At 21.6% G+C, this 13,319-nt stretch overlaps 7 protein-coding genes across 7 annotated transcripts; 3 read left to right on the forward strand and 4 right to left on the reverse strand.

Annotated features, from left to right (window-relative positions):
* Nucleotides 1–576: 576 nt before the first annotated feature.
* On the forward strand, nucleotides 577–954 carry PY17X_0112200 (uncharacterized protein; the record flags this gene model as incomplete). Its single annotated transcript, XM_726257.2, has 1 exon — nucleotides 577–954. The coding sequence occupies one exon, from the start codon at nucleotides 577–579 to the stop codon at nucleotides 952–954; it is 378 nt and encodes a 125-aa protein (XP_731350.2).
* Nucleotides 955–981: 27 nt separating this feature from the next.
* Nucleotides 982–1,686, forward strand: PY17X_0112300 (conserved Plasmodium protein, unknown function; the record flags this gene model as incomplete). Its single annotated transcript, XM_022957849.1, has 1 exon — nucleotides 982–1,686. One exon carries the CDS (start codon nucleotides 982–984, stop codon nucleotides 1,684–1,686), a length of 705 nt encoding a protein of 234 aa, XP_022811267.1.
* A 360-nt stretch (nucleotides 1,687–2,046) lies between these two features.
* Nucleotides 2,047–2,406, reverse strand: PY17X_0112400 (conserved Plasmodium protein, unknown function; the record flags this gene model as incomplete). The annotated part of the gene is made up of 1 exon (XM_725976.1): nucleotides 2,047–2,406. One exon carries the CDS (start codon nucleotides 2,404–2,406, stop codon nucleotides 2,047–2,049), a length of 360 nt encoding a protein of 119 aa, XP_731069.1.
* A 750-nt stretch (nucleotides 2,407–3,156) lies between these two features.
* On the reverse strand, nucleotides 3,157–4,365 carry PY17X_0112500 (uncharacterized protein; the record flags this gene model as incomplete). The annotated part of the gene is made up of 1 exon (XM_725975.3): nucleotides 3,157–4,365. The coding sequence occupies one exon, from the start codon at nucleotides 4,363–4,365 to the stop codon at nucleotides 3,157–3,159; it is 1,209 nt and encodes a 402-aa protein (XP_731068.3).
* A 954-nt stretch (nucleotides 4,366–5,319) lies between these two features.
* Nucleotides 5,320–6,324, reverse strand: PY17X_0112600 (6-cysteine protein P12, putative; the record flags this gene model as incomplete). The annotated part of the gene is made up of 1 exon (XM_725974.2): nucleotides 5,320–6,324. The coding sequence occupies one exon, from the start codon at nucleotides 6,322–6,324 to the stop codon at nucleotides 5,320–5,322; it is 1,005 nt and encodes a 334-aa protein (XP_731067.2).
* A 652-nt stretch (nucleotides 6,325–6,976) lies between these two features.
* Nucleotides 6,977–7,963, reverse strand: PY17X_0112700 (6-cysteine protein; the record flags this gene model as incomplete). The annotated part of the gene is made up of 1 exon (XM_725973.2): nucleotides 6,977–7,963. One exon carries the CDS (start codon nucleotides 7,961–7,963, stop codon nucleotides 6,977–6,979), a length of 987 nt encoding a protein of 328 aa, XP_731066.2.
* Nucleotides 7,964–10,392: 2,429 nt separating this feature from the next.
* Nucleotides 10,393–12,450, forward strand: PY17X_0112800 (uncharacterized protein; the record flags this gene model as incomplete). Its single annotated transcript, XM_725972.1, has 1 exon — nucleotides 10,393–12,450. One exon carries the CDS (start codon nucleotides 10,393–10,395, stop codon nucleotides 12,448–12,450), a length of 2,058 nt encoding a protein of 685 aa, XP_731065.1.
* Nucleotides 12,451–13,319: the final 869 nt, after the last annotated feature.

Below are 13,319 nucleotides of genomic sequence, written 5' to 3' on the forward strand. Positions count from 1 at the left end.
GACTAATGATACAGAAAAAATTAAAAAAAAATACAAAAAAAGTACAAAAAAAATACAAAAAAAATACAAAAATTAAAACAGCATACTAATAAATACATAAAACAATTACACAACAAAACAAGAAATACAATAAATAAGTTTATTACTCAATTATTGATGTTTCCATGATAATAATAATAATAATAATAGTTAATGTGCATTCCTTTTCTATACTTTGAACATATATTTTTTAAATCGGCACAAAAAAATAAAGAAGAAATAAAGAAGTAAAAAAATAAAGAAGTAAAAATTAGTAAAATATATATTCCTATTTATGCATAAGAAGGTTTATTTAGATGATATCATTATTACTTACCAAATGCAGAAATAAAAAAAAAAAAAAAAAAAAAAAAAAAGTGTAATAAAAAACGTGAAGAATGGTTATTACCCTTTGTGAATATATAACGATTTAAAATTCTCACAAATTCAATTCGTTATTTCAAATAAATATAATAAATACAGAATAGAAACATATAGATAAGAATATTGTAAAGATTATTTATTTATGTAAATATAAAAACCCAAATAAATGAAAATATGTATTTTATTTTATACATATTAATTGGTATTTTGTGGGGGTGTACAAACGTGTTTATAAAAATTGGATGTAAAGAAAAAAAAAAAGAAAAAAAAAACGAAAAAAAAAAAGAAAAAAATACAATAGAAGAAATTATTACAATATTAAAAAACATCAACATTATTTTACCATATTTATTAAATCAGATTGGGTCTATGTTTTATTATTTTTTATTGTTTAAATCGGATATATCATTAACAGTTCCATTATCAAATGTATCATCTTTTGTTTTTACATATATTACTGAAATTGTTATTTTAAAAAAAAATGTTTCATACAAATCTGTATTAGGGTTAACATTAGTTTGTATAGGATTAATTATTTGTTTAAACTCTTAAAGTTATAAATTATGTACATATATACAAATGATCGAACAAAATAAAATTTTAATTGGTTTAGGAAATGAAATAAAAAATAAAATAGCTAGTAACTTTAAAAAAGGAGATATTAGTAGAATGTATTTAGATTTTCTGAACAATAAATATAAATATGATGCATGGATATATTTAAGTAATATAAAATCTTATATATGCGAAAAAAATAATATAATACTAGTTAAGCCAATAAAGGAAATAAATAACCAAAGTGGAATTACTATAAAAAATATATTAAATTATTTAAAATGTGAAGATACAAATAATGTGTGCATAATTATACCTGACATGTACAGACCAATTGGTAAATATAAATACAAAGAGTATATTAAAATTCATACAAAATTGGGATCAGATTTTTATAATTTATTAAATATAGATATATTAAAAAATTTAAATAACAAAAATTATTTACAACTATGTTTTGGTACAAACAATTTACAAAACGAAAAAATTCTGTCTGTTCATTCAAATTTTCAACAAGATATAAAAGAAAATGAACATAAAATTTTATTAAATACATTTAAATTAGCTGATGAATATTTTAATAAAATAATTCTTAATTCAAATTATATATCTACAAATTATATTCATTTTAAAAAAAAATATCCAGCAATGGAACACCAAAAAAATTTTAAAATTAACACTTCAAAAAGACGATATATTTTAGACATATATAAGCATATATATAAATAAATATTCTCTTTTTTTTTTTTTTTTTTTTTTTTTTTTGTGTGTGTGTTTATGTCTAGCCATAATGGCTAGCTAGAATATTTTTATAATTTATTCATTGAATTTATATTATTATGTTTTATTTATAACAATTTTTTGAGATTATGTGCATTTGGTGTTTGTAAAATTAATTTGAATCTTTTTATAGATTAAACTTTTTCCAAACAAAAAATACAAAAAAAAATTATATAATTAAAAAAATATTTAAATAGTTATAAAAAAAATTGTTTAAATTTATTTTATTAATTTGGGAAATGTTTTATAAGTTTTCACTAAAATTGAAACAACACAATTTCTATATCTCAAAAGGATATGGATCAATAATTATAAAACTACTGTTTTACATTTAGTATTTATTTCTACTAACATTGTATCAAAAATGTCATTTATTTTTTTATTTATTTCATCTGTTGTAAATTTATCGCATAATTCATCACATTTAATTAGAGAATTATAAAAATCTTTTATATTATTACTTGATAATGTTTTTATATTTTTAGCTTCTTTTACAAGTTTTGCCATTTCGTTCATGTGTTTTTTTAAATTAAGTTCAATTCCTTTAAAATCTATTTTTCTTTCCTTTTCCACTTTTAAAACTATTTTTCCTTTCTCTATATTTTCTTCAAGTTTTTTTAGTGACGATTCGTAAATTCTATTTATTGTACTCTCGTTTTGGTTTCTCATTTTGGCTACTCTTAAAATCGAATAAAAATTTGTGTGTGCAAAATATTTTTTTTAGCTGTTTTGTCTTATATGGACAATCTGCAAACGTGCCACTTCGCAATACGTACACACATGTATAGATGTAGATATAGATATAGATATAGAGAAATACGTGTAGATATATATATAGAGAGATTATATGTATATAGAGAGAGATATGTAACTATGTAGGCTTGTTTATTTGCTTGTATATGACACAGTTATACTCAGTTGAAATAAAACATTTTTACAAGTGCTCAGAAAAAAAAAAGAAAAGCCAAACTAAAAAAACAAACAACAAAATATGAAACACATTTTATGCTTCAATGTGTTCTTTAATATATGTATTAATTAATATTATTTGACTTTATTTATATTGTCAATAATATGTTATCCTCAAAATAAAATAATTACACATTTTATGTGAAATAGTGACAATGTATGCTTATACAAATTGTTTAAATAAAATAAAAAAAAATAAATTATAGGGTATATACACAAAAAATAATAAATGAAAATATTCAAAAGTTATTTGGACAAATATAAAATAAAAAGCTATATGATACAAATGAATAATTTTTAAAAAAAATTAATAAGATAGCGGTGGGAACAAAACAAGATAAAATCAAAAAATTCCACATTTTCCAGTAAAAAATAGCAAATTTTACAGTAAAATATGAACATCATTTTTCTACATTCTCTGCTTCATATTCTATGGATATCTTCTTTTTGCTATTTTTTTTTTTTTTTTTTTTTGTTTGCATATAGAAAAGAGTTATCTGTATAATTATTTAACCCATCAACTATTAGACAAGCTTTACATACTACATTTGATGTATAAGCCCCACATTTTATACATGTATTAAGTTTTTTTTTTATGTTTGTGTTAAAATAAAAAAATTCAGATGAATGGATTATATTTAAAATAATTTGTGGATTAATAATTTCTAAATCTTTAATAAAACTTCTTAAATTTCCACGAAAAGAATTCGGAGAATATGTACATTCAGTGCTAAAAAAATCAAGTTTCAAATGATAGGCATATAAAACAATCTCTTTTTCATATGACCACATTAATGGTTTTAATCGTGGAATAAAACCATCACCTTTATTTTCATACTTTATATTATCATTACTAATTTTGGCTACATCATTATTGCATTCATTTTTTTTTTCCATTTCTTTGTTATTTTCTATATTGATTTTCTCTTTGCACCCGCAAGATGAACTTCCAATTTCATTTTTATCCAAAATATTGTTACAATTTGGAAATATATTTGCGTTACTATTTTCTGAATAGCTAGCCAGTGAGCCATTACTATTGCTATTATTGCTATTATTAGTATTATTTTTTTTTTGGATAACATCATTTATATTTTTAGCTAGCTTATCAATATCCCCCCTGCACATGTTCATTAAAATAGTTTCTGCTAAATCATCTGCATTATGACCTGTTACTAATTTTGTGGCATTAAATAATAAAGCCCCTTTTTCCATAGCTTGCCTTCTAAAAACCCCACACACAGTACAATTATTTTTTTTTCCTATATAACTGACAACATCATCCATAGTATAAGAAAAAATATCTTGGAATTTTAAAACTGATAATGGTAAATTATATAATTTTTCTAATTTATAAACAACTTTTAATGAATCATCACGATAACCCTTAATTCCTTCATCAATAGCTAATAAAAATAAATTCCAATTATAATTATATTTTTTTTTTATATTAACAAGTACATGTGTTAATACGCTAGAGTCTTTTCCACCTGACACAGCAATACAAATTTTGTCATTGTCTTCAAACATTTTTTTTTTCAAAATAGTTGTATGTACTTCATCTTCAAAGCTTTCTAAAAAACAGTGTTTGCATAATTTTTCCTTATTCGAGGGTTTTAACATACAAACATTATTTTTATTACACTGTTCGCATAACATATTTTAATTTTTTTTTTTTTTTTAGTTTCTTTCAAGTGTTTAGTAAAAAATTAGCTACCTTATGCCTTTTTCTTTTTTTTTCTGCATTTGGAATTTTCGCTATACATTGGCTTATTTAGCATAATATGCATATATATAATTTTTTTACGAATATGTAAATTTTTTACATGTATATAATGATAATAATCATATATTATGAAATTTCCAGCTTTCTTGGCGTTTCTAGTATGATCACATATTTTATTCTTTACTATGTTTATTATTACATTTTACGATTTATTTTTACGATTTATTATTACATTTTTACGATTTATTATTACATTTTTATGATTTATTTTTTGCTTATTCTTTATTTTTTTTCCTTGTGGATCGCTAAATGACAATTGTATGCAATTCCCACGAATGTTTTTGCCCCCACATTTTATGTACCATTAATAAAAAATATATATATATAAATATATTTATTAAATGTTTCCTTTTTTTTTTTTTTTTAAATTAGGACTACCCCAATTTATGACTAAGTGGGAAAATAAAGATTGTAAAATTTTTTTCATCTTTTCAAAATTATAATTATTTCCTACATATATGAATATTTGTATACTGTTTGGGTATACAACTTTTCGTATTCATTTTAGGCAATGATTTTTAATAATTTATATTTTTATTACCATGCTATTAAATTTTATATTATTATCCCATTTAAAGTTTTAAAACAAATTAAAAATAAAAAAACATTCATAAAAAATTTATAGATAATATATAGTATGTAAATTAACAAATTAAAAAAAATCAAAATTCACAAACAAACAAACAAATATAAAAATGTAATAAATATAAAGATAATACACATATATCATTATATGATGATCTATTCAAGATATAATTATTGATACGTGAATATATATATATGTATGTATATGCTACAAAATAGTTTGTTTATTTTCTATAAAAATGTTATAGCATAAAATACGAAAAAATAAAAAATAGTACAATCATAATAGATGTAGTTTTTTCATAATAATTTGAATTACTAGTTGCATATAATTGATTTGCATAATTACCCCATGGTTTATATTTTGGAGATGAAATAAAATTAAAATGTGCTATAAGCTTTTTATTATCTTTTACACACATACAGAAAAAGTTTGGATTTCCATAAACAGTATTTGGTACCCTCGAATAATAAATTTTTTTATGACTATCCATTATTAATGAATTTAGCATTATTTTATTTTTTATATATTCTGTTTTTCCGTCAAAATTATAAGCATTAATAAAACAATCAGGAGGTGAAACTTCATAATCATCTGGGCATCTAAAACCAATTAATTTATTTGGTTCTGCTTCAACATTACAAAGAATATCATCTACATTATAATATTCTGAACTGTTAATATTAATACCTTTTGTAAATATTTCAGATTCTTCTTTTTTAAAATCACATCCATCAACTTTTGTTTTCATTACTGGTATTGTTATTTTAACTGTACCCAAATCTTTTATGTCTTGTTCATAAATTGTTCTAGAATATGATGTATCATTTTTTCTATTATCACAATAACAATATATTACTTTATTTTCTTCAAAATTTGGTGGTATTCTCATTGAAACAATTTTATTACCTGTTTCTGGATCATCATTATTAGTTATATTTACTGAACCTGGTAATATTTCATTTATTGGTTTTGAAATAATCGATGTTGGGCTATCATATACATTTTCGAAACAATTTTCTGGATGTAATTTATAATTTATTGTTTTGGATCCACATATTATACTAACTTTATCAAAAAGCTTTGGTTGTAATGTACAATTATTATCTATATCATGGTTTTCTGTATCTGTTACTTCTATAGTGTGGTTTTCGTTAAAATCACATAGATGTTCAAGCCCTTTAATTGTATACAATAAGTAGGATAATATAGTGTATATTAGAATGCTTTTTTTTATCTGTACCATCTTGTATATATATATATATATAATAATAATAATGAATTTGATTTAGATTAATTATATTATTTATATTTTATTTAATATTGGTATATTTTATTTTTTGTTGCATTTTTATCGATGTCATGTTATTTTATTTTGTTCTATTTGTTACGTTATTTTACTTTTATTTATATTTTTATAAATGCACTATGTGCATATTATTTCACATGTTTTTTTTTTTTTTTTTTTTTTTTTTTGAATTTCACAAAAAACACACAATATTTTCTCTTTTTTTATCTATTTATTTCGAAAAGAGTTGGAAAATTATTAACAAATATAACGGTGCATTTATATTGTGCATATAGTTTGTGTGCATATATAAGGGAATATTTATATAAATATATTTTATGCTTATTTAGACAAATATCAAATTAATACATAGAAATCATATATTTTTTGTATATACCTTAAATTTCCATTTATTTTCTAACTTAGAAAATGTAATGGCAAAAAAGTTATTTGTTATGATGAAAAAAAAAATAAGAAATTGTATAATTGTAAGAAATTGTAAACAAACAAAATAGCAACATTCGATAACAAACTGGATTTATTTGCAAATATTCACATTTATGTAAATAGGCGAAATGCATAGACAGTTTCCACTTTTTATCTGTTGTGCTTATATATATGATATCAAAAAAATAAAAATCAGAATAAAATAAGTGGCATAAAAATTAAAAGAATAAGATTCATAATTGGCAAAAGTAATATTTGCAATAAGGGGAAAAGAATTATCATTATTTTTAATACAATGGCATGAAAAACTTTTGGGATTTTCATTTGAATTTAGTATAAATGATGCAAAAGATATATTTTTATTTTTTTCAATATGTAATTTAATATCATGTTTAATTAATTCACTAATTTTTATAACCTTGTTTTCAAATAAAATATTTTCAAAACAATTTTCTGGGTATATTTCATATCCTTCTGGGCATACTAACCCAAGATAAACTTCTTTACTATTAACTTGTGTATTACAAATAATATTTTTATTTGAATTTACAATTATTTTTTTATCATAAAATCGTGCAAATGCACTTTTCCCATTAGAATGTTTGGGTTCATTAGTATCATAATTAAAATCACATCCAAAAATAATATTTTTTTTTAAATGTACTTTCATAATTCCTCTTGCTCCAATATAATTATCTTTAATTGTTAAACTATTATCACAAGAACATTCAAAAGACATATCTTGATATATAGTTGGTGGAATAAATGCTTTTCTTATTATTTCTGTATCTGTTTCTTTTTTTTCTATTATAACACCTTTTAAAATGTCTTTTAAATTTTCTTCTTTTCCATTTATTCGAACTTTTTCAAAACATTGTTCAGGTCGAATTTCTATACCTTTATAATTATCATTATTATTTCCTTTTGGACATATAAATGTAAATATTTCAAGCCCTTTTGTAAATTTTACGCAATGTTTTATATTATTATCATTATAATTTTCTTCCTTCAAATTATTATCAATCACAATTTTGTTATTCATAAGTGTCACGTCTAGAGAATCCCTTGAAAAATCACATATTTCTATATTTTGTATCATCCAAAAACTGGAAAAAATATGCATAGCTAGCCAAAAATATATCCTCATCATTATTTATTCCAATTTTTTTATGACTCGGCAAGGAAAAAATTGTTTTTTTTCTGACTGTTAATATGCACACATGCACATAGTATTATTATAATATAGAGACACACATAACTGAACAATGTTATTTGTTGCCTCTGTGAAATATCTGTATATGCTTTCTTACTTTTTTGAATAAATAAAGCCCTTATTAATTCAGCTATTCGGTTTTGTTTATTTTGTTTATTTTGTTTATTTTGTTTATCTTGTTTATTTTGTTTATCTTGTTTATTTTGTTTATCTTGTTTATTTTGTTTATCTTGCTTATTTTGTTTATTTTTTATTTTTTTAATTTCGCAATTACATGTACAAAATAAGCCAATTTGTTTTTTTGTAATAATGAAAAAAAAAAATTATTATATATAACACGAAATATTATAACAATATTTTTTTATGGCACATTTTTTACCACATAAAACTTATATTATATTGAAAATTCAATTTAAAAAAAAAAAAAAAAAAAGGAGAGTGTTATAAAAATGTCAACTTATTATATATTTTCTCAAATATATAAGAATTAAAATTACAACATAATATTAAAATAGAGATTTCTCATGAAATGTTTTAAAATTATTATATCAGAAAATGCTACCTATATATAGCTGTCAATTATTTTGATGTAATAAATAAGACGGGGAATCAGTACTGAATACAAAAATTAAGCAAAAATTAAGCAAAAATTAAACAAAAAATGTAAGAAAAAAATTAAACATTTCAATGATGTAGAAATAACAAAATTTTATTGCCCCATATGAGCATATATTCATTTTTTATAAAATAAGTCAAATATTGCTAAGACGAAAAACAAGAATTCAAGTCATAGCAGACGTAATGAAATGAGCCCCCAAAATATAAAATAAATATAAAATAAATATAAATGAATATAAATAAATATAAATGAATATAAATGAATATATTTATTTGTACATTTTATATTATTATTATTATTATTATTATTTTTTTTTTTTTTTTAACACCAAGTTCAATATATTGTTAAAGGGAGTATTTTATGTTCCCTTTGTTATTTATTTTATTTAAATACATTCCTATTTATACAAAGAAAAAATTAAAAAAATCCCAAAAAAATTGTTTATTTGTGTGAATAACAATTAATAATATATATGACACATCATCCTTTTCATTATTTTGGGGACAAAAAAAAAATCACTAAAATAAATATGTATGCTCTATAAAAGGTGGGGGCAACTGAGCTACCATTATTACTATACAATTTGAGAAAAAAAAAAAATACATAAAAATGGTAAACTTTGTTTATGCAGCTAATTAGTACTATTAGGAAAAATTGTAAAGGCAAAAAAAATCATATAATAAATAAATATATACATTATTCCCAATATATGATAGATCAGAACAATATATAAATATATATATGTATATATTATATATATATATATTATATATGCATATATTTTTATGTTATAAGCTATTTCGGTGATAAAGCTACGATGTTGTGTTATTATATTTTTCCCAAATTTATTTAAACGAATATCAAAGCTTTTAAAATATTTTCTATTAAATAATGATAAACATAAATGAAAATTTTGTATTTTTTTTTACTTAATGTTTATATTATCATTTTTACTATCATTTTGATCGTTGTCATTTTTGTGCATATAAATTTAGTCCAAGATTTATAAAAATATTTAACCCCATATTTTTATTTTTCCCAAATAATATAATTTATCATTATTTTTAATTTATAAAATATTGCATACATTATATACATTTTTGAACAATACAAAATTTTTTTTTTTTTCGAGGATTTGTTTATATGCAATATTTCAGTTTTATCACAAAAATAAATAAATAAAAATAAATAACTAGCTTTGATTGTTTTTCCCTTAAAAGGAATTATTTTCTCTTAAAGGAATTATTAATTTTTTCTATTTTTCAATATATGATAAAAATGCTAATATAAAATTTATACATATGAACGATAGCTATTAATTTAATTAACATTCAATAAATATTAGTTAATTTTTTATTTGCATTGTTTGTACATGTATATTTGGATATATAATTATTATAGAGATATATCGAACAAAAAAAAAAACATGCTCAAACCACAACATGTTTTAAAGGGCTAAGAAAATATTGGAACGTTATGCCACCCAATTTATCACAAAGGAAAGAAAGATACAAATTTGTATAAACTTGAAAAGGTTGAAAAGGTTGAAAAGGCTGAAAAGGTTGAGAAAAGCTGATAAAGTTGAAAAGGCTGAAAAGGTTGAGAAAAGCTGATAAAGTTGAAAAGGCTGAAAAAGTTGAGAAAAGCTAAAAAAGCTGATAAAGTTGATAAAGCTGAAAAAAGCTGAAAAAATTGCGAAACATACCTTTTCTTATTTATTTAATCTGATATATATAACATTTTCAAAATGAAGGAAACTAATTTATATCGATTCAAAGATATCAAGCCCGTGGTAAGTGCCAAGGAATTGGTAGATGTTGTTTTGTCAAGGACACAAAGAAAAACGCCAACAGAAATACATAAGGGGTTTAAAATAACAAGAATAAGAAATTTTTATATGAGAAAAGTTAAAATGTGCCAAGAATTATTTAAAGATAAATTACAAACAATAATAAATGATTTCCCAAAATTAGATGATATACATCCATTTTATTCTGACCTAGCAAATATATTATATGATAGAGATCATTATAAATTAGCATTAGGTCAATGTAGTTATGCAAGTAAATTAGTTACAAAGATATGTCATGATTATATTAAGTTATTAAAGTTTAGTTCTTCTTTATATAAATGTAAAATGCTTAAAATTAGTGCATTAGGAAGAATGTGCAAACTTATAAAAAAATTACAACCTAGTTTATTATATTTAGAAGAAGTAAGACAAAATTTATCTCGGCTTCCATCAATAAACCCTCATAAAAAAACAATTTTATTGGCTGGGGCTCCAAATGTTGGTAAATCATCTTTTATTAATTATGTATCTAGAGCCAATGTTGAAGTACAGCCATATTCTTTTACAACAAAAAATTTATATGTAGGCCATTTTGATCATAATTTAAATAGATATCAAATTATAGATACACCGGGTCTATTAGATAGATCTCTAGAAAATCGTAATACCATAGAAATGACAACTATAACAGCATTAGCTCATATTAATGGTGTTATACTTTTTATTATTGATATTAGTGAAGAATGTGGAATGACAATAAAAGAACAAATAAATTTACTTTATTCTATCAAATCTCTTTTTTCAAATAAATCAATTGTTATTGGATTAAATAAAATTGATAAAGGAAGTTTAGATAATGTTTCTGTTGAAAATAAATTATTAATTAAAAAAATTGTAGATGATATAAAAAAAACAGTCAAATTTTGTTCTTTTAGTACATTAACTGGAGTAGGTGTTGAAGAAGCTAAAACAGCAGCTTGTGAATTATTAAAGTTAGATCAAGGTTCAAATATTCTTTTAGATGAACAAAATATTATCAATAAAAAGCTAGCTGAGAATAAGGCTATTGTTAATAGAGCACCATTTATACCTGAATCAGTCATAATTGAAAAAAAAAAAAAAAAACTCGAACAAGAAAAACAAATAAAAGAACAAATTGGTATAAATCCAGAAAATCAAGGAAAAATATCCGAAAACACATTAACAGATGAACAAAATAATAATGCACCAATTACAATGCGTGAAATGAAATTTAAAAAAAAAAATAAAACTAGACAAAGTTATTTAAGTAATAGAACAGATGATAGAAAATTGGAAATCGATTTACAAAATGAAAATGGAGGTGCAGGAGTATATTCAGTAGATATACGAAAAAACTATGATATAGATGAAGAATATAAATATGATGTTATTCCAGAAATATATAATGGAAAAAATATAAGTGATTTTATCGACATAGATATTGAACAAAAATTATTAGAATTAGAAAAGGAAGAAGAAATGATGTTTGACAATGATGTTCAAATTGATCCATTATGGTTTAAGACAAAAAAAGTATTAGAAAAAATGGCTATGAAATTAAAAGAATTAAAATTAAATGCAAAATTAAATGAAGAAAAACAACCTATATATCACAAACGAAATAAAACTGTTGAAGAAATAGAAAAGAAATTAGATGAATTAAATATTGACAAGAAAAAAGTACTTAAAAGTATGACTGAAAAATCAAGAAAATCTGCAACTAAAACAATCAAAAAAGATAAAGTTAAAAAATTTATATCTAAAAGAAAACTACTTAAAGATAATATATATAATGATCCAACACAAAGATCGAAAATATATCAAAGCACATCAACCGAAATACAGAGAAGAAAAGCATTTAAATTAAATAAAGCTGCTTATAAAAAAGTTGAAAAAGGAACAAAAGGAGAGGCAGATCGATCTATCCCTTCCACAAAACCAAAACATTTATTTTCAGGAAAAAGACCAATGGGAACAACATCAAGAAGATAATTTTAAATAACCAATAAAATACAATCGAATATCTGTGGTTTCATTTTTCCTTTTTTATATTAACATTTGTATATATAATTTTAATTCATTAAATTTATAATTCGTTAAATTTATAATCCATTAAATTTGTAACTCATTATTTTCGTTTATTAACTTTGCTTTATTTTTATTTTTTTAATTAAAAAATTAACTTTTTAGTATATGTTTTTTAAAAGGTTTTTATTTTTATATAAAATAATGTTATATTTAAAAAAGTGAGGAATATAGTGCATACAAAATTGTATATATTTTTGTATGAATAATAGAATAAAATATTTAAATATATTATCATTGTTGTTTGTCTTGAAAAAATGATTTCCCTCGAGGATAGATTCTCATTCGCATAGATATTTGTCGTGTGATATTTTTATCGAGTCAGCTATTTAACATAGCTAGCTATTTTTTTTTATTTTTTTTTTTCATCGATTTTAGCTATTTTGTTAAGAATTTGAATGTAAGTAAACTAGCCATTGCCAAATTTCTAGTGATAAATTGCCTGATAAAAAAAAAATTATTAAATGATAAATGCAAAAAAGCTGATTGTGTGCATGTTTTTAAGTCAATAAATTCTATATGTTCATGTTGTGTGCAAAAAAAAAAAAAAATAATAATAAATAAATAAAAAGCATACCACCAAATAAGTATATAGACAATATATATATATATATATATCGTCCCTCTTTATATATCTCTTCTCACAATGGCATTTAAATATTTAGATAAATATAGCATAAAAAACATGATAACGAAATGAAGGTATATATAATGTTTGGTTTTTAATTGCATTAGTTTATATCATCAATGACATAAAACAACTAATTAACAAGGTT

Source organism: Plasmodium yoelii, assembly GCF_900002385.2.
Source record: "Plasmodium yoelii strain 17X genome assembly, chromosome: 1".
Taxonomy (NCBI): Eukaryota; Apicomplexa; class Aconoidasida; order Haemosporida; family Plasmodiidae; genus Plasmodium; species Plasmodium yoelii.